This window comes from Pyxicephalus adspersus, chromosome 9, assembly GCF_032062135.1.
Source record: "Pyxicephalus adspersus chromosome 9, UCB_Pads_2.0, whole genome shotgun sequence".
Taxonomy (NCBI): Eukaryota; Metazoa; Chordata; class Amphibia; order Anura; family Pyxicephalidae; genus Pyxicephalus; species Pyxicephalus adspersus.
Window position 1 is genome coordinate 38,734,218 of NC_092866.1, and position 25,377 is coordinate 38,759,594.

At 38.4% G+C, this 25,377-nt stretch overlaps 2 protein-coding genes across 3 annotated transcripts; one reads left to right on the top strand and one right to left on the bottom strand.

Annotated features, from left to right (window-relative positions):
- The first annotated feature begins 1,500 nt into the window (after positions 1–1,500).
- LOC140337798 (protein RD3-like) lies at positions 1,501–5,602 on the top strand. Its single transcript, XM_072421607.1, has 3 exons — positions 1,501–1,687; positions 2,411–2,724; positions 4,467–5,602. The coding sequence occupies exons 2-3, from the start codon at positions 2,420–2,422 to the stop codon at positions 4,777–4,779; spliced, it is 618 nt and encodes a 205-aa protein (XP_072277708.1). The 5' UTR covers positions 1,501–1,687; positions 2,411–2,419; the 3' UTR covers positions 4,780–5,602.
- Positions 5,603–11,380: 5,778 nt separating this feature from the next.
- On the bottom strand, positions 11,381–24,425 carry STX5 (syntaxin 5). Of its 2 annotated transcripts, XM_072421605.1 has the most exons (12): positions 24,273–24,364; positions 23,115–23,227; positions 21,828–22,039; positions 20,726–20,796; positions 19,670–19,725; positions 18,225–18,295; positions 18,018–18,134; positions 12,799–12,855; positions 12,303–12,384; positions 12,026–12,126; positions 11,814–11,935; positions 11,381–11,701 (listed from the first exon to the last, which is right to left on the bottom strand). In XM_072421605.1, exons 3-12 carry the CDS (start codon positions 22,023–22,025, stop codon positions 11,542–11,544), a joined length of 1,035 nt encoding a protein of 344 aa, XP_072277706.1. In that variant the 5' UTR covers positions 22,026–22,039; positions 23,115–23,227; positions 24,273–24,364; the 3' UTR covers positions 11,381–11,541. The 2 variants fall into 2 exon arrangements, with proteins under 2 accessions (XP_072277706.1, XP_072277705.1); XM_072421604.1 differs by lacking the exon at positions 23,115–23,227 and having other exon boundaries at positions 24,273–24,425.
- Positions 24,426–25,377: the final 952 nt, after the last annotated feature.

A 25,377-nucleotide genomic window follows, 5' to 3' on the forward strand; every position in this document is an offset into this window, starting at 1 on the left:
TGGCAAACAGTCCCTGAGAACTGGTCCTGTAATGTGGGTTGTAGTGAGGTTTAAAAGCTTGCTGAGATCCAGGAGTGGGATAGGATGAGTCAGTCAGAGATGGCTTGATGAAATAGTAGTTTAGAATGGCAGCAGAAAAGGTTGCATTGAAGTCAAAGTTGTGTAGGGGGGAACCCCTGGAGGCCGCCTTCATGATGTTTATTAGGTGGGCCCTGGGATTCCCAATAGTGTGGTAATTTCTTTATGAGAGAGACTGCGGTTGCAGTCTTCTCCATCTCTACCCACAGCTTACCTTGTTCATCAAATACTACTTACCAGGCAACACTTTGAAGTGCTGAGGAGTACATAATCAATGAAATTACTGCAGTGTGTCCAGTTCCTGTGGCTGCAATACAAGCCAAATTATGACCTTTTACCGGCATGCTTGGCAGTTGGTCTAGGGTGCTTGTCCTAGATTTGGTTTTTGGCAAATCTGGTGCTGTGCTTTATGGCCAAACATCTCCACATTTGTCCAAAAACATAATTCCAAAGTCTTGTGGTCGGTGCAGATGCAACCTTGCAAAATTTTCTTTTTTTTTTTTTTAGGAGAGAAGGAATTCCCCCAGCAACTCTCCTAAACATGCAATACTTGTTCATGCCTTTTCTAATTCTATTGTTTTAAAATATCCATGCTGAAGCCTGTAGAGTCTGAGCTGTAGCAGTTATGTTTTTTTGCAATATTACTTGGTAAGACCTTTAAGGAAACTTTCTGGGATATCCGCTTCTTAAAAGATTGATAACTATCCTCAATCTTTTCCACTGGTGAATAATCTTTATCATCAAAGAATGCTGGACTTCAATTTAAAATGGCCTTATAACCTATCCCAGATTGATTGGATAGAAACACTAGCATATCTAGGATCATTGGGTTGTATTAACTTACATGTGATGGCTCCAGCCCGGCAAATTGCCAAAACCTATTTTTTACAGGTGATGCACAGTTGCTGATGATCAATTAACCAAGAGCATTTGGTTACCAGCACCTGGCTGCCACTTACAATCCTATTCTATGGACGTGGTGAGGATATTTCTAATTTTTCACACACTGCTTTACTTATTTAGATTGCATCTTTGTTAAATAAATAAAGACCTGGTATAATATTTATGTGCTGTTGTTCATCTAAGGCGATATTCACCTATCTTAGGACCTTATAAGGACCAGATGATTTTTTTATTATGTCTTGATGTACAAAACTCATATATTTAAAAATACTTGTACTTTCTTTTTCTCATAGCTGTATACAAGTATAACTAAAGGTGCTTTGTGTGAGAAATACATAGAAAGTGTTACATTATATATAGCCCACACCTGAGTTGAGCTTTCACAACACAAATGAGCTATTGTTATATAACTAGTCTGTCATATCCCAGTAAGGAAAATGCTGAGTGGACTGAATCCACAGATTACAGAGCATTACATGAGGCTTAAAAAGTACAGCTCCAATGACAAGAGTGGAGACAGAAGAAAAAAAAGACTAAATAAGTAGATAAAAAATAAGGAGCATCTGAAAACGGAGACATATGCATATGAAAAGATACACAAGGAGCCAAGAAATAGGTGACAGATAGTTGGATGATACCTTTGGTCCTGAGCAGGACAAGAAATACCAGGACAAGCACATTTGGAAATACTTTGAGAAGACTACAGGTAATTGCACCTCCTCTGCTTTTGATACAATATTTTAATTATTAAGAGATTTCAAAGAAATTACATTTTATTAGCACTGTACTTTTTTTGTGATATACTATATGCAAACATTATCTACACTTTGCATGATATTTATCATAAAAATTTGGTTAGCAATGGCTTTGAGTCCTCTTAGTTCTCTCCTCCACTTTGTGTATGGAACATAGGACTGTGACATGAACATGGCAAACAGTTGGACACTTGCAGTAAATAATTTTGAATGGGTTTGGAGAAGGCTTATAGGAAACTGAGTTAAAGAGAACTGGACACCAACTGACATCTGTTATATTATGAACCTCCAGTCTATCTTTGTTACTATACTGTACTACAAAGAATTGTGATTTTTTTTTGTTCATCAGAAGTGTCCATGAAGCCACCTGATCTGGCACCAGAATTAATATTCGTTTTATATTACACCAAAGAAAACATTAACTGATAGTAGTTTTACCTACTTTCAATAAATATCTAGATTATTTGTTATCAGCCCTGAGCTGGAGGAGGGAGTCAAAAAAGCCTCCATGGTGGGAGACCTACAGACATAGGTATGTATTACTGACATAGGAGAAAAATCAAGTGAATAACAGGAAACAGCTGCCTTAATATGGAAAACCAATTTTTTATTTATTCTGAAAGTGATATTCATCTTATTGACATGTACCCTATGTGTGATATTGTCTTTACTAGGTCTAGAGGATGTTCCTGGCAGGACTTTTTGGGTGGAATGACTCCGACAACTCTGCCCTGAAACTGGCACCCAGAACTAGCGCAGAGATGGTCACAGAGACTCTCATGTTAGAATTGGGATCCCATCTTAAACGTGCAGAGAAGCAGCAACGGGAACGCTTTATTGAGTACCGTCGCGTAAAGAGTGGTGTGGATTATACATGGCTTGCTTCCATTCCACGCCAAGGCTATGAAATCACTCCAGGTGACCAGCTCGAGCTTAGAGATATCTGCTCCAAAATAAGTCCTTCACAGTGTGGTCCCGCTATTCTCAGGTACAGTGACAAACCATGGATACGCTTTTAAATAATGTTTTGTGATGTTCTCTGTTTTCTGGTCTTTACTTCTCTACTACACCTTTTATTATGAACAACAGCTCATGACAATGGGCATATGTAGCAAATGGCACATTGGTAAAACTTTATTCACAAAGAGTAACACATGCATTATTTCCACTGCCATGCATTAGTTGTGTTTTTGATTTTTTTTTTTTTACTATAAAAAAATAAATTTTTTAATCGAATTTAAAATATTAATTGGAACACAAAACAGAATAATATACAAATGTACAATCTTTAAGTTAGTCATAATTGTGAGATCCTGTGAGAAGTCTATTTTACAGGGCAGGAAAAGAAATCATATCAGGTAGTGTTAAAAAAACGCTTTGTAAGAATAGTAATGATTGGATTGAAAATAAGGCTTATAACAGTTGAATAGTCCTTTCGCGCAATAAAGTCAAACTATAGCCACCCAATGTTTACTTTTATGTATCATATATTACTAGAAGAAAACAGGCAACACAGTGCACAGGGTTTCGGTACATTGTACATAAAGCAACAAGGAAAAAGTATATCAATGTGTACCTACACAAACTTTTTTTATAATTTTTAAATATTGGGATGGATAAACACCCAGCAATTTTTTTCCCCAGACTTAAAAAAAATTCAAAGTAAAGAGAAAATTTATTTTTTGACAGTTGTCTCTCCGTTTTAGATTTTCCCTAAACTCCTGTTCCAATGACAACTATACAATTTTGGATTTTCCACCTCCTGTCCTAGTGACAATGTCACCAGAAAAATCAAAGTATAGCCATGGCAAAGACACAAACTTTAAAAAAATTTGGATTTTCCATTTCCTTCTGTCCCAGTGACAATTACACCAGGTCAAACAAATAATTTCTCTGGCTAAGAAACAAACTCTGCAATCCAGATAAAATTATGGCTACCTGCACAACAATAATAAAGTCCATGAGAACACTATACATATGGGCCCTAAAGAGCATTTCAAATTTAAGGGAAATATGCAAGTTGAGGTATATGAGCTGGTTCAGCTATTCTAAAGGATTGGTCAATACTTATCTCAAAAGTGTTAATTTATTTTAGTTTATTAAATAAAATTATTTATTTAGTACTTTAATTTAGGATAAATAGAGAGAAAAAAAACAGGCTTTTATAGGCAGAACACTTTTTAGTAAAAAAAAAGGTTGACTAAAACTAGACACAACTAGTCCCACTGAAGAAGAAACTCTGCTAACACGTACTTCTATGCTAGAATCAAGATCTGTGTTCGGACCATGTCACAAAGGATTGAACAGCAGAATAATATATCTCGATACCCGATGTGTTTCTCCCAAATGGGCTTCCTCAGGGGATTGAGAGACTAGAACTGTGATAATATATAGTACAGTGAGTACAATAATATAGTATATAACATGTTTATATAAAACATATTGCAATAAATATTATACAATTCTAATCAAGACATATATATTTGGTTTACTTTTAGTAATGAAAGGGTATCAAATACAACAATAGATGATGTTAAAAGTATTGTCATAGAAATAAGGAGACGTACTTGGTGTCTGCTGATGGTTAATCTCAGAGAACACAGTAAGTGACAAAAGTTGAAGTGATATTGAACCTTAGTACTTTAATGTAATGTAACAAAATGTATATGATGTGCAATGACTGCGTAAAGAAGCCTAATTATTAGTATTTTCTCTTGGCTTTATGTGCAGGTTCCGGAGATTGATGTTGGAGTTTGAGCCTGAAGGAGCTGAGATCCCACGTCTCTTCCGCTCGGTGCTGCAAGATTTTGTGGACCAAGAAGAAGAGCAGCGTAGGAAGAAGCAGGATTTGCACTGGGAAAAGCGTAGAAGGGCCAAGAGCTTGGCAACATTCAATTTTAAGCCTCCACGTTTGCGTGTCAACCCCTTCCAACTAGAAGACACACATGGATCAGATACTGAAAGTGAGCTGGCAGGTGCTGGAAGAGCAAGAAGCAAGAGTATGCCAGAAGTTAGCATGACAAGGGAAGTGCATTGTGATTGAAGCAAAAGTGTAACAAAGTCATTTAACAAATTCTTGATAACCATTTCTGCCCAAGAACAATGCACATTGACTGAAACACTGTCCACAAATTCTCTGCTTTGTTTTATTTACATGAAAAAAGATAGATTTTTATTCTTTTTACTTTATATAGCCAATTTATAATTAGGTCAATATGTCAGAGGCTATGGTTTGCACACTTTTTTTTGTACAGGAAGACAGGATCTTTAAAAAGAACCAATCATAATAAAAAAAATGGAGGATGGTATTGCTGACTTGGTTTTGAAGTTGTGGGTAACGAGTTATTGCCCTTACTTTTTCAATTAGTACCAAAGAAAGCAATACGCTGAATGAATACAGCCATCAGCAAAATTCATGCACATAGATGCATTTTATGTGCATGTACTAGCAGTATAATATATATTATCTTCTAAAGAAAGCTGCTACCCACCAGAGAAGGGCATGTGTCACAAAGACACATGTGTGAATGCATATCTGCAAATGTCTTGGCCCTAAAACATATGTATACGCTGTTTTGGAACACAACCAACTTTGCTTTCCTGTTAAATGCTGTGACTGTATATATTTGTGTTTGGATGCAGATTTGCATAGACTAAGATGCTAAATTACATTGTTAACTGGCTGAGTATTTTAAAGACAATGGCAGGTATTTCAAATATAAATGCACATGTATATAAACTGCCCAAAGTCTCTTGTAACAGTACTTTGATCTTATCCAATGAAAAACCTGTGCAGCTGCATTCGGTCAACACAAAATTGTTATTTTATAACTTTTTTTTACTAATTAAATTTGTACATTAAAATACATTGATTTACAGTTCATAGTTTATGAACACAAAAGCACCCTAAATATGGAGCCAGTCAAGCTATACTTATAGCTGATGTCTGTGCTCTCCTAACCTTCTCCTCCAAAAAAAAAAACTATATAAGTGCTATTTTACTCTCCTAAAGCCACAGTCATGTGACCCTCCAGATCTGGGTTCTCCATTTTTCTGTTGACAGGAAGCAGAGTCCACCTTCATGTATCCACTTCAGGATGTGGACTCCTACTACTGGCTGTACACCAGCGAGGTCCTCTCAGGATCCTAGAGTCTGCAGAGGTCTCATCAGTATGAAAGAACTGTTCGGACATCCCACAGGCAAAGGAGTCGGTTGGTGGACTTAGGCTACGTAAACACGTGCAATAATTATTGCGAGAAAACATACGATTAACGACTGATCAACAATATTTACGATTATTTTGATCTGTTCAAATATAATCCACCAATAATGTACACACACTAGATACAATCATTTGAACGATGCAGGAATTGACGTGTACTGGAGAAAGTGTAGCGCAGAAACATCCATGATCACTGAAGAACTGTACACACAATAGATAGTGAACGATCGTCGCCCAATCAGATCCACCAGTGACATCCCTCGTTCATTGTCAGCCAGTCGTTGTTCCTGATTATCGAATGATCAGTTGTTAATCGTTCGTTTCCAATGATAATTATCGCACAGGTGTACATAGCCTTAGGTAAATATATATTCCTTAACAAGGTTAAAAAAAAGCAGATGAAGTGCTTTAAGTGCATCAAGACAACAAAGAGGGGGCAAAGGTATGACCATGAAGTTCAGTACTGCAGTTCTAAGACTACGTACACACATGCAATGGTTCTCGTCTAATAATCAGCTCAGGGCTGATATCGGATGAGAATATTGCTTGTGTACAGTGCTCGTCGTCTGTCTTCCTGGCCTGGATCCATGGACAATCGTAATGCGAAGTGAAGGGGTGGGAGCGCAGCTGGGTGTCACTCAGTCGCTCTCCCCTTCCCCTCTCCAGAGAGCTAGAACAGTGTTGTATGTACAGCATTTGTTCATGCATCGTGCAGTCGTTGGAAAGGATAGTGAAAGATCTTTTCCAATGAAAATGATTGCCGTGTGTACATACCCAAGTAAGTGCAGAAAAAAAGCAGAAGGACAGTAAACAAATACATGCATAATCAGCAATAACATAATCCTGTTTCTATTTTCCTACTGCATGTTTACCCAAAGAGAAACAAGAAAATGCCAAAGTTCCAGGATATGCAAATGATTAACATCTGGGACACAAAAGTTTCAGGATTCTGGCAGGCATAAATAGTTTACATTCCTTATAAAAGACTGGTGTGGTGTTTTGAAACATCTGCAGAAAAACAAGCTTCAAATGTTTCATATCACTTTTGCCATATTAAGTAAGGCAGTATAAAGAAAAAAATACATTTTAAAATAGCAGAATTTTGAGATGAAGGTAGCAGAGAAAAGCAGCCTTTATAGGTTAAAAATGTTTAAAAGCTGTATGAAAGGTCATTAATAAGTGGCTTAAGTTTTAGAAAGAACCAGGCAATTAATGTATTAAGAAGTTTGCTCAGTTGTGTTTAAGGACAAAATCTATGATTGATGCCTTTCCACCTATAATTGGGAATTTAGGGAATACTTTCACAAAATGCATACTAATGATTAATGTTGCCCTATTAGATTTCTGAACTATATTACGGTTATTTTTGTTGCTGAAAAAACGACAAGTCTACAAACAATTCAATTTAGAGGCTTGCAGATTATATGGATACTTGCAGTTTATTAGATGGAGAGCAAGATGTTGCAACAGTCTTTCAGGTGCCAATTAGCTAAAAGCCATCACGTGTCTAAAATGTCTAGTCAGGGAGTGGAGAATCGGATTAGAATTAAAATTAACCGATTTTTATTTAAACTGCTTCCCAAAGCTATCAAGATTTATCGCTCAAATACAGGAAGGTTTCAAAAGCTTCAGCTGTTCCAGTTTTCCAGTTTTTAGCATATATTCTACTCCCATAACCCTGCAAGTTTTCTGAATAGTCTGTTTTTCCAATGGGCAACTGTACATTTTGGAGACTTTACTCCCCCTTTCTTGTTTTTCCAGTAAAGATCAAAAATGGGGTTCCGCTACAGGTAAGCTAATATGAAGTTTCTAACATCTGAAATATGGACATTTTTCTTTAAAAACAGTAGTGAGATTCTAAAGACTGAAAAGTAAAGGGTAACTTCTTGATGCTGGAAATGAATAATTTTCACGCTGATGAAGATTCATTCCTGCCCAACTCCAGGCATTTGTTAAATTAGCAGGAAGCACACTCTTAGCAGGAAGATACACAGGTTAAGATAAAACTAGTAAATGGCTTTTTACCACTGGTACCTGGCATCACTCGATTGCTGCATTGGGTTCATCCTATGAGGCATCACTGTCCCAAACACAGTCTATACCCACCTGATCTGAGAAGAGAAGGCTCCTTTAGGGCAATCCAGTATCTCATCGGAGTAGTGGAATCAAGAGGGAGGCTTAGATAGTAACCCTAACACCTGAGGTCAGTCAAGGGGTCAAAGGGAAGAAAAGACTAGGGTGGGGGCCTCTGATATCCAAGAGAGACACCAAGGATCATAAGCGCTCATCCAGAGGAGGAAAAACAAAAGATGAATGTGTTGAAAGAGGACTGCCTTTTAAGTTAATTTGTTTCCCATTTTCTAGTAGGTGGTCACATTCTCTCAGTGCTGCTCTGGAGTGACAATTTAGGAAAATAACATAAAGCCATGTCCATTTAAAAACAAAACTTTTTAACATGTACAGACTAGTGTTTTGTGCAGGGGTTTTGAGCTGTTTTACTGCTGGTTAACACTGGACCAAAAAGAATAATGAATTTGCTTTTGACAGGTGGCAGAAGCATTTCCGTGTTTTTTTCCTTTTCCCAGGGGCAGTTTGCCTCCCTAAGGGGGACGGGGCTTTTTATCACGTATTGTAATTAAATATGCCTCCACCATAGACTTGGACTGATAGTGTTTTTCAGCATTTGCATGGTTTTTTTAAAAACGTTTGGAACCTGAAGCAGGTCTAAAGGAAATGGGGCAGCACTCTCCTACCCATAAAGCAGCCAATGAAATGTGGCTTTGATTACAAAAAAATCCTTTGTGTGATGATCCTTTTACTTATTGGGCTGTTTTAAATCTTTCTGAGAAAAGTAATGGGATACTTAGAACCTCTGCCTTTATTTCCCAAGTTGAGAGGGCACATACCTGGGGCTTCCATATTCCAATAGCTCCGTGTACACAGACCCCTACAACATGAGTGTCATGTTGTAGGGATGAGGCCCAAACCCCCATTGAGTTCAGGTGAGAGCCTGGTTTTGCCTAAGTGAAGGAGGCTTTTTTAGAAAGTCTGATTCTAGGGGGCCTTTTATGGATGAGAGTGGGGCACACACTAGGTGCCTGTGCTATCCAGAAAGGTCCCAAGCCTAGTAAAGGTTTTGGTTTTAATAGAAAGAAGGATCATAAGTATTTTTTAAATAAAAAAATAAAAACAAAAAGGTATTCAAGGCATTAACAATACTACCACATGACAGTAGGCATCCAGGAGTGATTTATACTGTAGGTCTAAACACAGTTGGTAAAGTTTATGGTTTACTTTTCATCACATACTGTATTCTTAGTTTGGCATTTGAGCAAACAAGCAGGGTACAGAACCGTCTTATCAAGTGTGGAGTATCGAGTGTAGACTAAGCTGCTGATGTTAACCAGAACATCCTGCAAGGACAATGGGCTACACAAGCAAACAAAGTGCCAAGTAGTGATAGTAGTGTGAAATGAGGTTTCTATACAAGCACAGCAGACAAGGAAGCCCAGTAAATACACTCTGGAGCTAGTACCCAGAGATGTAGTGATGTAGGGAGACAGGGGGAACTGGGTCTCTGGTATAGAAAAGGTACTAGACCTCTGAGGAGATTCAGCAACTTTGGAAGCATATAGAGAGACCATAAATATTTAGAAACTCAGGGATCGCTGTAAAATAGTAAACCAGGGGATGTATGGAGACACCATGGTAACACAAAGTGTTGAGAACACCAACTCCATTATGCAACAGAACCGTATTCAGAGTGCCTAAAAGACACTGCTCATCCCACATACACCTGTTCCCCTTTGGCATCTGTATGCCACAAGACAGCATCATGATCTCTGCCAGGAACCTATATTCAAAGTTTGGAAAGAAACTGCATTATAAACTGTTATCAGATGGGGGACTTTGTAATGTTTTTTCCCAGGAGGGCAGACCTAGTACCACCAAGCTGGTGGTGATAGTTGCCCCTCCTAAGTAGAGCAGAGGAAGGAAACCTCTAGGCCTACCACATGTTTCTCGGCCATGCAGATGCATTAAAAGGTGGACATAATCTACAACATCTAAAAGAACTCCCCCTTCCCATGTACTACCTGAACCCCCCCAACCTGTTCCACTGTCCTGGGTCAGTGGAAAACCCCAACAGCCAGCAAGAAGGATGTAAAAGTATTAGGTCACACAGCTTTGAGGCAAAACGAAACTAATATAAATCACACTTCACTATTGTGTATATACACTCCACGCTATAGTATTTATCATGCAAACGAATTCTCCTCTCAGGCTTTTCACCCAACAGATAGGTATAATCATAGATATAGGATCTCAAACTTGCATATATTTGCTAGTTAAGAAAGTGTTAAAATTCAGTGTTACTTTAAAAAGTGTGTTTTTTTATCAAATTTATCCATGCAGATAAATTAGGACATTTCCAAGGACAGATCTTCTGTCCTATATGAAAAGAGAAAATAATTTCCACGACTGAAAACTGCTGCCAGTGGATAAAAAAGGAATAAACAAAATGATTTTTATCACAAGGGTAAAATCAGTTACTGCCATTGAAAAACACAGCCTGGAGGATTCTCCAACAGGGAATGTCGCAGCGAATGCCAGAATTACTGCTTTATAAATAAACCCCATGTTGCACTTTTTTTTTTTTTTACATCTGTACAAAATAAACCGGACAAATACAAGACATTTAGCTGAAATGTGTATTATTCCGCGATCTGTATTATATACAATGTGTACATCATATGAAGGTCACAGTCTTTATCATTTAGGGAGAGGGGTTAGAGTCCTCCATGGTTGTTGTCTGGAATGTGTAAAAATATAACCACCTCTCCTGGGTCATTTAATCCATCTATGAAGGACCTTCCCCTTGAAGACAGGGTAAGTTTACACCTGTGTATTAGCAATTTTTAATGCTAAGGAATAATTAATAATTTAAAAGCAAAAACAGCCTACAAAAGATTAAAATAGGAAGGAAGTCTGTATATGGAGGAGAAGAAAGCTGGCTGATCCTTTCACATGTCTTAGGTTGATTTTAGGGAGTTCCAGTAAGACAAGTTGGAAATGTCATCTCAACTTTCATTCAATCATGGCAACACATTATCACTCATTCACTCCACATACATTGGCAAATAACATAACATTTATGTATGCATCAACCGTTCTGCCATTCATAAGTAATATACAAATACTCACACACCACTTTTACTTCACATTGACTGTGTGAGTGAGCATACTATATATTTTGCACACATACACAGTCATCAGCTTTATAATCATTCATTATACCACCAAATATGTGCACCTAATATGTCTGGGGTATCCTTTCAGTGGCACCAAACAGCTGTACTGGTGCCATAGTTGGGCCAGCCCCTTCCATAAAGAAAAAAAAAGGGGGGGGGGGGGGGGAAAGGGGGGGGGGGGGGGAAGCACCACACACAGTTTATGTCCCTCACACCAAAGCCATGACCCATGTGCATACAAAGTGACAACACGGCAATCTTCCTGCTGTTTCATAGGACTGGGCTTGCTGGAGGTAGCATGGAGTGTGTGTGGACCATTTTCTGAGCATAGCCTCAAGCCAAAAAGACCACAAATATGATGAAAAACACGATAAGTATAAGAAAGATCTTGATCATGAGCCATCGGTTTGAAGTGACAGACTGAAAGTATTTCAGAATTTCAGAGTGGGCTGCTTCCACATTCAGATGGGTCTCTTCTATATTCCCATCGATTCTGTGCACACAAAAGCAAAGATATGTAAAGAGTTAGAAAAACTGAATAACACACAGCTAGATAAAAAATGAAACAAGCAATTAGTGCACTCATTATCCTTTCAGTTAATTACCTTTGTATAGTTTCTTCCTGCTCTTTCACCATGTGAGCCAGCTGTTGGAAGATGGAACCCAGTTCAACTATGGTGGATTCTATGTTCTGCATAGTGTCTGCTCGACTCTGAATATAGGAATCCTAAAAAAAATTAACAGAAATGCAAGTGTGAAGTTTATTAATATATGTACTAAAACCACTCTTAAAAACAAAAAAATACATTTATCTTACCTGCTCATCTATTAACTGCAATTGCTGGCTAACTTTTGAATCCATGTCTATTGTTACATCCCCATGTCTGCGGGAGTCATCTTGTAGGAGGACAGAAGGACCTACAACAAGAACGGCAACAGTGAGTTTGCAAAACTAGGCTAAATTATGCCAAATGTGGAAGAGGAGGGATATAACAGTAAACAGTGCTACTGAAAATTAAAGAACCAACTTTATGGAAAAGGTGTCAGTCTATAAAATAAGACATTTAAATACACTACATACTAGACATACATACCCATACTTTTGTGATGGAGTGGTAGAGCAGAGACTTGGCCCTGAGAAAACTGCTCCCTGCGACTTCGCTGCTGCTTTAGATTCTAAAATTTAAAAATATTAAGGTTAAAAATAAGTATATCAAGGAGAAGTGGTGGTTTATTAAATTGGCCAAACATTGAAGGACTATAACCCTGTACAAATATAAAAAATAGTCACAGTGAGTAACAGTGTACTGGTGAGCTTCAAGGTTACTGGATGTGACATTGCAAGGGACTATTAGGTTAGATGGTTATTCGATTAGATGGTACATCTCAAAGTGCTACACAGAGTCCTTGGAAGATGACCTTATGTGACCTTAACAGAGTGGATTTGCATGTTGGATCATGCAGTTTCAAAACACTAAGATAGACCCAGGAAAAGGTTTTTGTTTTTTTTTTTTTTTCTTAAATAACAGAACATTCTCTCATTTAGCTCAACTAATTTAAAAAGACAAAAAAAAAAAAAAAAAAACTTACCTCTGTCCTTACTTCTAGTACAGACTTGAAGTCATTAGACATTGATGCCAGCTTTGACTAGAAAGACAAAATAATAAAACAACCTTTTTAAAACCATCGCTAGATATGCGGATTAGAAATTTTTTTAATAAATAAAATCCTGTCCGAGTACAGTGATTGATAAAGTCTAGTAACTCTGGCTCATGTTGGGTCTGCTGAATGTTCTCACTTACTTGCAACGTTTCCCATTTTCAGTATTTTAAATGGTGATTTCACCCAGAAACTCCATTATGAAGTTTTCATCCTTATACTTTGGATTACTAAAAAAGTTTATCAAATATTATGCAAAAATAGCAATTTACGGGGGGGGGCGGGATCATGGCCAGCTGATGGAGGACTAGGACACGTGCCAGAACAGCTCCATGTCCGGCAGGGGGAAAATCAATATCTCTTCAGCACATCTGTGCTTTAAAACATCACCACATGAGTCCAAAAATGAAAGGGAGACAAAAGGGACGCTTTGGAGGGGAAACTTCTACATCTAGAAGGTTCTTTTTAGCCGGGAACTGGCCGCGTGTGACCAGGCCGCAAAGCCGCGGCCTCAATTTTCGGCCACGTCTACGTTGCGAGCACCCACCAACCATACAGAGACCAGCCCCATCTCCTAAACCAGAATCATTGATTCCATGGGACCAGGCACCACCATATTTACAGGTACCAAGCCCTTCTTCTTCACCCATAAGCAGTCCAAGCATACCTTTTAACATGGGGCACTCCCCCAGGCCTAGCTAATCATGTGAGGTGAGGGAGGATGAATGGGACTGGAAGGCCCATCTTAGGGCACTACCCATGAGGTCAGATTTGGACCATAGTATAGGACTCCTGGAAGCTAGCTGCAAGGTGGAATCCAGCATATACAGCAATCCCTGAAACACGCAACAAATATTTGAGCAGACCTATCTTCCTAAATAGCTTCTCACACCACCATATTGGAATGTCATGCTGCACAAATCAACATGCTCTACTTGCTCCAAGATGATGCTGGGAACCAGAACAGGCGAAACAACATTCAGATTCGTGTATTGGCTGAAACAGTGCCAAGTTCTTAGCTTTATACTGCTGCTTACCCTATATTTGTCAACTTGTTGGCAAATCCTAACGGACATGGACATTGAAATCGATAGAGTTCCCAGAACCCTATGTCCACGTGGTAAAGATTCTCAACACCCAAGGGATGTAATAGCCCGTATCCATTTCTTCAGAACCAAAGAAAATATTATGAAAAAGGCCAGAGTTGCCAAGGCTATTAAAAATGACTATTGCCAGACCTATACAAGTACACACTGGATCTCTGCAGAGCCGTCAATCATTGCGGAATGTAATCTTACAGTAAAGGATTGATCCCACGGTGACTGTTTACAGTTACCATTCAGGTAATTACTGAGCTAGTTATTAACAGAAAGAGAGGAAAGAAAGAGTGGCTCGGTATGGCAAGATTACATATTTAAAACCCTTTATTCTAATCAATAAAATACATGCCTTCTTGTCTGAAAATGGAAGGACCTTATGGCCGGATTAGAAATCACCCCAAAGAAGTAAAAGTACCTGGAATCGTGAGCCTTTGTTGAGCGATATTGAGAAAGTGTGCTACAAGGATGAGCTGGAGGCAGCCGTCCTGTTTAGATCACAGAATAGACCCCTTCATGGTATTGTATTGCGATGAGTGCTGAGGGCATGACCCCACAGTAGAAGGGAGCTATTCTTATTTGTTGAATGTTCTTCTCAATACTCGCATACCTCAATATCAGAGAATGTAATAATGACATGACCATGATGAGCAATTACATGGGGGCCAGTGGAGGGTTTCTATGGGATTGTTTTTTAATTGCATAACTTTGTTGATCCTACACTTGTTATACTGCTAAATGCACGAGTCCCAAAACGTTGGGAATCTCATTGGATTTTCCCCAAAGTAGGTACATCCCCAAAGACTTGCAGACATTCCACCACAATCTGCCAGACTACCCCCCACATAGGTACACTGCCAGTAAAGGCAGCAAATAGTGTAAAACCTTATACCTTCTAGTACCCCCATAGATGACTGAGATATAACCCCTCCTAATCAACAAACACACCAAACTCCCCTCCAGAACTCACCCTTCACAACTCCCTACCTCCAACTGGTCCACCCTTGATTTTGTTGAACTACTGAATACTAGGACACCAAGTGACTAATATCCAAACCAAACGATCTCAACTCTTGTATGGCCAACATAATGCCAGAATATACATTTTAATGCTCCAAGAAACACACTTCCATTCTCAAAAGATCCCACCATACTTAACCGCTACTATACAACCTTGATACACAGCACCAATTCTGAAGACAAAACAAAAGGGGTATCTATAACCTTTCATAAATCACTTCCCATTCAGATTTTGGACCCGTATTGGAGTCCACCAAGTTCAATCACTAGGGAAATAAACATATCCCAAATATAAAACCCCATGAGACATAGCTGGTCCAGAGGAAGGCAAAAAAAACCCCTGGTACAATTTGCTTTAACAGGAAAAAAAATCCTTCCTGATTCCATGAGGCAATCAGGTGTTCCCCGGATCAACAGTCTCTGTTATCTTTACTTTAAAACCTTTTTACCCAGTTATATTTATTCTGTGCCTCTAGAAAAGCATCCAGCTTTTTCTTAAAGCAATCCATAGTAGTTGCTGTAACCACTTCCTGAGGGAGCCGATTCCACATTTTCACAGACCTTACAGTGAAGAATGCCTTCCTTATCTGGAGCTTAAACTTCCTTTTACTCCAGATGCAATGATTCCCTCTTGTTCTTTGTAATGATCTCAAAGTGTATAATTAGGAAGAGTTCTCTATATGGGCCATTTATATATTTATACAGGGTGATCTTATCCCCCTTAAACGTCTCTTCTCAAAGGAGAATAGATTCAGTTCGGCAAATGTCTCCTAAAGGCTGAGCTCTGCCATTCTTTTTTTTTTAGTTTAGTTGCCCTTCTCTGCACTCTCTCCAATCCACAATGTCCTTTTTGTGAACTGGTGCTCCAAACTGGACTGCATATTTCATATGTGGTCTAACCAATGCTTTGTACAGGAGCAGGATTATGTCTCCATCTCTGCAGTCTATTCCTCTTTTAATTCAAGAAAGTACTTTACTAGCTTTAGATATTGCAGCTTGGCATTGCATGCTGTTATTAAGTCTATTATCTACCAGAACCCCCAGATCCTTTACCATTTCTGACTCCCTCAAATGTATCCCTCCTAGACAGTATGAAGCATGCATGTTGTTAGCCCCAAGTGCATACCTTTACATTTATCTATATTACATTTTATTTGCAACTTTTCCCAAACAGTACATCCAGGTCTGCTTGTAGATTATAGACATCTTGTATGGACCTAATTCCATTACATACAGTTTGGTCCATAAATAGTTGGACAGAGAATAGTAGTAAGGAGACAAGAGATGGGTTTTTTCAATTTTTGCAGCTTAAGGATGGCTTGTTTTACCTGCATGGAGAACTCCTTTGACCACCCTCAAATCAACTCCAGGCCTTTTATCTGCTTAATTGATAATGACATAACAAAGGAATTGCCCACACCAGCCCATGAAATAGCCTTTGAGTCAATTGTCTAATTATATTTGAGTCCCTGAAATGAAGTGATTGTGTAAAAAAAACATTTTATGCAGTCTTTTTGTTCAACCCATTGAATTAAAGCTGAAGGTCTGGAGTTCAACTGCATCTGAGTTGTTTCATTTAAAATTCATTGTGGTAATGTACAGAACCAAAATTAGAAAAAAACTGTCTCTGTCCAAATATTTATGGACCTAACTGTAGTCTTGCGTCATCTGCAAAACACAGAAATGGTACTTTTAATCCCAAACTCTATAATTTATAAAAATGTTAAACAGTAAAAATCCCCGCTCTGAACCCTGGGGTACACCACCATTCATGCATAGACTATATCCTAGTCATAGTCATAGGATCCTAGACTGGCACCCAGAATCAGCTACAGCCCCTGGTAGGACCATGCTTTGGTATCACTAACCCTTCAGATTCCCCACCTAGGAACTAGAGAATGGACATGGAAATGTAACAACTCCTTGTTCAGTTTGTGTAGGGGCAGGGCTTGACACTGTTAAAAACTTTTTGAAAGGCCATGAGTCAGACCATACCTCTCTCCCAATTCTATGGGAAGCTCTCAAGGCAGTTCAAAGGGGGTGCTGATATAACAGGGGGCAAGGCTGAAAAAAAATCAGAGCACAGGACATAACTAACACAATAAACAAAATGAAGTCGTTAGAACGATTGCATAAACATATGTCCTCGCATGTGTTATCTGAATTGACTACAGCCAGGAGACACCTATTACAACTTTACAACTTAGCTCACCAAAAATATAGAGACAAACATCGAAAACTATATTATTAATACAGGGACAAATATAGCCATCTACTAGCAAGAGAGCTTCATCCAAGAAATGCAACCATTTAAATTCTGACCATACAAAACACAAAGGGAGAAAACACTGCTATACCCCAAGAAATACTGAAGTGTTCCAACAATACTACTTTGACTTGTATATTATCCAACCTACCTTTTAGGGACTACTTTGCCTTTACAGCTTTACCAGAGCTAGATTTGGAAGCCAACTGCCTGGTTATACTACAAACAGCCTTCATCTTTCATGCTTTTCATGCTAACCCATCTCAACATGAACACCATACATGAAAGCCATACATCAATGTAGGTATTGCTGAGTTCTACAGATAGACCAACAAACGTGATCTCCCAGTACAATATTTTGGCTTGGGCCTCCTCCAATAATGCGCCCACTTATACGAAATACTGGGAAACCGAAATAGAAACACCAATTTCCCAATTGAGGTGAGAAAAAAAATTTTTTACTGACTCATAAAATGGCCCTCTCATGCAAGGCCCAGGAGACCAACTATAAATTTATCTCTAGATGGTTCCTATGTCCAGCAGATATTCACCGTATGTCCTCATACTCTTCCGACAGCAGTTGGTACTGCCAAACTCAACAGGGTTTCTTTGCTACATATATGGTGTGAGTGCCCGGAAATTCATAAATTCTGGGACAAGATAATAGAACTCTACAACAGAGTAACTGGCTGAGATATACAGCACTGCACTGACCCTTCTTCCATTTTATTGCTGGGATTATAAATACTTCTCCTCAAACACCTCACCTGAAGAGAAACCACCACAGTGTTTGAGTGAGTTTGAACATGCCGCCCATTCTGTTTGCCTCGTGCTCTTACAAAGGCCTGTAACTGAGCAATCTGCTGATTCAGACTTCCAATGTCCTGCATAATAAATGAAGTTGCAGATTAGAATTAAGAACAATAAGCTCTAGAACAAAAAATTGTATAATCAAATAATCCATGGCTACCCACTTGTTTTATAATGTACGTTAATTCCTCAATTTCTACTGCTTTGTCGTCAAACAGGGATTTCCTTTTAGCCACTAAGGGGGAAAAAAATGGTCAGTATATACCTATATGTGTAATGCCAACAAGGAAAATATGCTTTTAAGATTTTAGAAAAGCAGTCATGTATGGCTTGTTGACTTTTGAATATTTAAAGAACAAATGATACACAAAAATAGTATGGTATATTCATTGGATCTACAGAGAAGGCCTTCTAGATTAAGATTCTGTGGCCTGATTAAAGTTACCTGGCCACAGTATAGGAGACATGTTTAGTGCAATCTGACAGCGTTTAAAAAAAAAAAAAAACGATTTATACCAGCCTCAAAACATTAGTGAAAATGTTAGTTTAGGGCAGATTTGCTGTTACCAGGCTTAGGCAGATTGCAGTCATGTGTTCACCTATGAATTCTGCATCATATCCAAGTGTGTTTGAGCAGGAAAAAACAGGCAGTACATATTAGGAAACAAAAGCATCTGGCAAATAAATGTTGCATATATGAAGAGTAAAAAAAAGTTTAAAGAGTTGATGATTCAAAACATCTTCAAACCATAATTGATGTGATAAATATTACCTTTATCTGGAGGCAACCTTTTTATAGGATCTAATATCTGCCCATGGGTTGAAAACTTCAATAAATATTTATGGGGTATACCTATTTTTTCACATGACTGTATAGGTTGTTGCCAAACTACAATAACTATGACAGATCATCCTGTTCAATTTTTAATATTAGTTATCATATCAAAGATAAAAAAAACAAGGAAGCAGTCACTAGATCACTGTTAAAAGAGTTGGACATCTACATTGGGAAAAATCCAATTTTTAAAATCCATTTAGAAGTCTAGGGATTAGACCACTGTTGTCAGTGTGTTCAACTGCCTGTGCACCCTCTCCCCAGTGGTCAGTGAGGCCTCGCTATTTCTTCCTCCTCCTAGTAATAATAGTGCAAAAAAAGCAGCAGTTAAATTTCCCCCAGGGGGGGAAAGAAAGCTGCAGTGAGTGCTTATCTGTTTGAGTGCATTGTTTTCAGGATCCACTTCTCCAATTCATAAAAGGCACTTGTATATGATATCATATATTCTAAACTATGTTAAATGGACCAGTGCACTAAAACAGGTAAGCATATCTTCCTGCATCAGCTCTGCACATGTGGGTGAAGGGGTGTAAACTGACCCATAAACTAGGGTCAACAAAAACAGAAGTATACTCAACCAACTCAATTATAAAATTACAAACTGCCCAAAAATCAAAATATTTTTTTTTTCTGATTAGAATAGACACAGTTTAAATGACTATTTTACAACATAACGCACTTAAACTAGGCCAAGGAAACAGAAAAGAAAACAGAAAAGAAAACAGGTAAGTGTTGCCATTCCATACATAAAAAAAGAAAAGTTTTTAGACTTACATATTGTCAGTTTTTCCAATTTGCTGAATGTGTTACTAAGATCCCTTCCAATTCGTCTGTAGGGGACAAAATGTAAAAATACTTTTTTTTTTTGTTGTTTAGAGAAAACTGAAACAGGCAATGGATAGATGACTGAAAAAATATTCAATGTGTATATAGAGGATGTGGTTCTTACCCTGTTTCCCCTATAATAAGGCACTGTCTTATATTTTTTGAAATGCCAAAATATGCCCTAGGTCTTATTTTCAGGGGGATGTCTTATTTTTCCATGAAGAAGACTACAGTACACATTTATTGTTGAAAATCACTCATGTGCCATTGATTGTCCCCTTCTGATCACTAATGTGCCATTCATTGTCCCCTTCTGATCACTGACTCGCCGGGTAACAGACTCTGTTAGGGCAGGGATCAGCAGCTTGCTTGCCCTTTGAAGTTACTTTGAGTTTCACTCTGCACTGCAGCCAGCATCGAGGAGGCACACAGTATCAGGTCTTATTTGCGGGGGGTGCTTTATTTTAATTGTTTGAGCAAAAATCGGGGGGTGGCCTATTTGATGGGGATGCCTTATCATCGGGGAAACACGGTAGTTGGAAATTCTCCCACTAGACTATCTATTTAAACTGAAAAAAAGAGTCTCCACACAAATGATTTCGTAATTTTAAGTATAGTTTAAGTTTTAAGTATATCTTGGATACTAATATTGCAATGAAAAATGCTAAAGGAAAGTGGTTCTTAGCAGACAGCTTTGTCCTTTTTAGGTAATTTGTCACTTTCTGTTCTTCTATAGCTGTACACCTGATAAGCTTAATTCTTTTCCAGGCCTTTATTCCCATCATTAAAAAGGACTGCTAACATACCTATGAAATTGCACTGTGATAAAATTGTAAGTTTCACTATGCCAACTTGTTTCTGTAAGGCCTAAGCTCTTTGGTGTTGAAGTCAGTGTTGTTCTTGTGATAAACTTACAGAACGTTTAGTTTAATACTGGCAAATAATCACTAGCAGTGATATTTAAATAAACAATGTAAGCATATATTACACAATAGTATTTCTTACTTAGCCATAAGAGTAAATTCGCTTCTTTGTTTCACAGCATTGAGAGAGGGGTTGGACAGCTGAACACCATTCTGTAAAGCAAAAAATGTCATGAGAACAGACTGTACCTAAAGTATTATTTATCAAAATGAATTTGATTACTCTGGTAATGAAAGTACATTCTTAAGAATAAAGCATTCGAGCAGTGAAAAGGTCTACCATACCAATTTATTTCCCCAAACATCTGCCCATAATATGTAAAGTCAAAATTCACTGATTCCTTTGTGACTTTCTTGAGGGACTGAAGTGGATTACACACATGGAGGGTTGAATTCTAACTTCCATCAATATAATTAGCACTCATTATCAGCAACTAAGAAATCGAACAAACAGCCCAACCCTAATACCAGATTTGCATTGGTCTAATATGGCTAGACCAAAACAATTCACAGTCTTACTATAGGCTTGCACATAACTGCTGGTAATATTCCTGCACAAATGTAGATACTCCCTCTATAGATATTTCCAACATTTCCCTTCAGACTTATGCACAGTATATGGTTAATAAGGTCTGCAACTATATGTCCTATATCCAGACCTGATCTACAGCAGCATACACAAGTGCAATATTAGTCGTTGGAAAGGATCTTTCACAATCCTTTCCAATGACTAGCATTCCACAATGCATGAACGAGTGCTGTACATAGAGCACTGTTCTGCTCTATGCAGAGGGGAGCAGGGGAGCGATGGAGCGGCACCCTGCTGCGCACTCTCCCACTTCCTTTGCATTAGGATCGTTAGTCGTCCACCACCCATGGATCCACCAGGACGGTCGTTTGGACAATGGACGACTGGTGCTTTACACACGCCCTGAGCCGATTATCGGGCAATAACCGTTGGACGTGTGTACGTAGCCTAATAGTTTTGCTTACTTCAATTCAGAAATTATCAGGAGGACAATCTCTTAGTATATTGTCAATTGATAATCTGAATTTGATAACGAGGTATTAAACAGCATAAGGGTTAAATACTTGCAGTGCTTTGTCCTGAAAACAAATCTAAACCTGCATGTTTTGTAAATATATTTTATAGGAAACAGGAGTTGTTTTAAGAAAATACTAACCTGGCGTCCACGCAGAGACTTGCAAGCAGAAATGAACTCGGCAGTGCGGTCCCGGCAGGACATGATGTCAGTTGGAGGAGGAAGAAGAGCAGGAGAGAAAACCTCAATAGTAGTTGAGGGCAGGACTTGGGTCTGTGGGGGTCCTACGTAAACTCCGTTATCAGTGTTGCGGGAGCCGTGACGTTTACGAGTGTTCATGAGTCCTGGGCCAGCTAAAAGATACACAGAAAATGATTCTTTGCAAAGCATTCTATTTCTTAGTATGCTCAAGCACCTGGTCATCAAATCATTTCAGTTAATATACTCATAGCACCCCAAAATTCACACCGGTGATTTCTTTTTTTCCAGTTTAAATGGCCTCTATACATTACATGATCAGAAGATTACCAAACATCTGACAAGCCACAGACAGACCCATTTTGAGAAGATTTCAAGAGAATTATAGAGTAAATTCTGAACAAACAAATGCTAAACAATTGGTTACACTGCTGGCATTTTACAAAAACATTAATCAGCAGTGAATTGTTCTGGCTAATATCTTTAATTTTACATAAAAAATTTTTTGTATTCCAACTGCTTTACTTTTTTTGCTGTTTAATAAATTAACAACCAATTATGTTACTACAGAAAAGCACTATCTAAAAGCATAGAATTACATGAGTAACTCAATGTGAACACTCTACAAAGTTGGTATAAACCAGAATTAAGATTTGCCATAGATGGAAAGACTTTTCATCGGATCTGCTGAGGATCAGACATGTTTGCGTGACAAACTGTTTTATCTTGAAAAACAAACAAATGGACAAACACCAAGAAACCTGATTTTCCAAGAGGATGGAAAATAATTCTCAGAAGTCAACTGCTGACGAGATGAATTATTGCAAAGAACTCCATACAGTGGTGGGCAGTACAGTTGCTATGAACTGTGATTGTATGCTAGTATATATAGTTTCAGTAAAGAAAAATTTCATTAACATGGCAGCACGGTGGCTGAGAGATTAGCACTCTTGGTAGTGCTGGGTCCCAGGTTTGAATCTCGTCCAGAACACTATCTGCATGGAGTTTGCAGGTTCTCCTCCCACATTCCAAAAACGATAGAACCAGTGAAAAGGATACACGTGTTACTGATGATGCTGCTATGTATCAATTATTTTACAGTCACACATATAGGAAAACATGTGGAATATGTTTTCTTTCACTGAAACACAAATCCTCTAGTTAACAGGAAACAGCACTGACAGTTAATCAAAATACAAATGAAATGCATTTGAACAGATACACACTGACCTAACAAGCACACACTGAATTTGGCAGGGCACCATCAATTCTAACACTTCATTGATGCTAACAGTCCATTAATACAAAGGTCAGATCTTCATCAATGGCATAGAGAGTCCAATCTGCAGAATAATCATGTGTGAATAATGCAGCTCATATGTCATAGCATATGTCATACCACATGTATGTCATGCTATACATGTGAGGATATAACAATAAGCCATACACTGTTCTGTTTGCACAAATATTACAGCACATACTTCCTCAGAAATTCTTGTTTTACTGAATCTAAATCACAATATTCACATAGTCTAGGGCAGGAGCAATGTACACATCTCTCCCATCCCCTTCTCGGCATCTTGCTAGCACTCCTCTTTTCATGCCCATTCTTTTTGCTTGTTCAGCAGGTAAAAATACCCAGGACTTCCAGGTACGGGGGAAAAAGTGTATCGAAAGCCAAAACTTTTTTTATAACGCAGCACTGTACTATAAATAGGTGTACGGACAGTGACATGTGAAGAGGAGAGGACCCTGCCCAGAACAACTTACAATCTTATAGTGCTGCCACACACACACATTAGATGTCTCTCAATTACCTCAGGGAAATAATTTTACAGCAAGTACAGCTAATCTGTTTTCTTCTTTAGCCAGAGACATAGATAGATTCATAGAATGCTGACATATTGTGGTGACAACATAACCCCACATACCTAATGGATCCAGTCAAATAGAGAGAAAATATTTTTACAGTGTATACAATGTTTATTTTATGTCTCAATTCTAATAATTACTAACAGTACACATTCTCGTGTAAGCTGCAATGCCAGCCAGGAAATGATGGTAAGAATTCAGTTGACATTTCTCCCGGTAACTTCCATGGCAGTAATATATGACCCTGGGAATACACTGGTCGGGTGCGTGTTAGGGTGGGGAGTAGCAACAAGTGGGAGCATTGCAGCCCCCCCTCATGGGGACTGACCAGAGCTGACATCATAACACACAGCCCCCATAACCAATTGCTCTTCACCGGTGGCCCCAGGCTATGACGTCACTTGCCTGTATAATAATGACAGCCCCCCCCCCCGGTATTCCAATATGCCGTGTCCGTTGGTCGCACATGTTCCTTGTCATAAAGTGCCAGCTCTGTCTTCCATTACAAACACTTACGGTTCTTTTCCTTAAAACTCCTCTTCTGCTTCACCGGCCGAATATGCAAACCTCGTCTGTGCCGGGGTTTCGCTCACGTCAGCGCCACGTACTCACGCGTCACTGGCTCCTAAGCGTCCGATAGCGCAGGCTGATGATGTATAAACAAGGCGCTCCTATGACAACCCGGAAGTAGGTGGAGACTTTTATATGTGTTGATAGAATCGTGTTTGTCTACTGTAGAATGCCCGCTTGTCTTATGATAATGACCACAGTAGAGAAAACACTTGTTAATTGTCTGCTAACTAATTGTCAGTTTCTAATAAGCATTTGTTAAACAGAGGCTGCTATTGCTAAATTTTCCTAATGAATATGCTAGTTGCCGGGCATGATGAATGATACACACTCACTGGCCACCTGGTATTGAAATATCTAAAATTAAATACAAATACCCCAACTTTAGATGGCTTCCTTTTTTGAAGTTTCCCATACAGCACAAGGTGCACAGACAAAAATAAATCTCAGCCTATTAACCACCTGAGCGTTACACTGATTTCTAGATTTCTGTTCCAAAAGCGTCACAGGTTTTCATGAATTGTTTTTTAAATTGTAGACCTGTAACTTACAGAAATATGTCCGAACAGGGTTCTAGTAGATATCATGAATATAAAAAATGTTTGAAACACACAATCATGTAAAAAAAAAAAAAAAACTTTTAATAAAATTAAAGGAAAAACACAAAAATCAGCTTAAACAAGAACACATAAATAAATGAAAAATACTGAAAATGCGATAATTCGGTATAATGTATAGTAATATATTTTTCTAAAACACCTCCCTAGTGTCCGTCACATACCTATAGACAAAACCACATAAATATATTTTCTCTTATTTTGTATTGGATTGGATACAGGACTTTGTATTAAATCCAATACAAAAAATTTGAATTTTCCGCTACGACCCTCATCGACGGGTGCACGCACGCGCATCATCAGGAATCGCCGAGGGACGCGTACGCAAATGCCGGGTATTCTAATTCTTTCCAAACTTCCATGCAAAAAGTGTTACATTTTTTGCATGGAAATTTATTTTGGATTGTAGGCTCTAATTCACCGAATTACCGCAT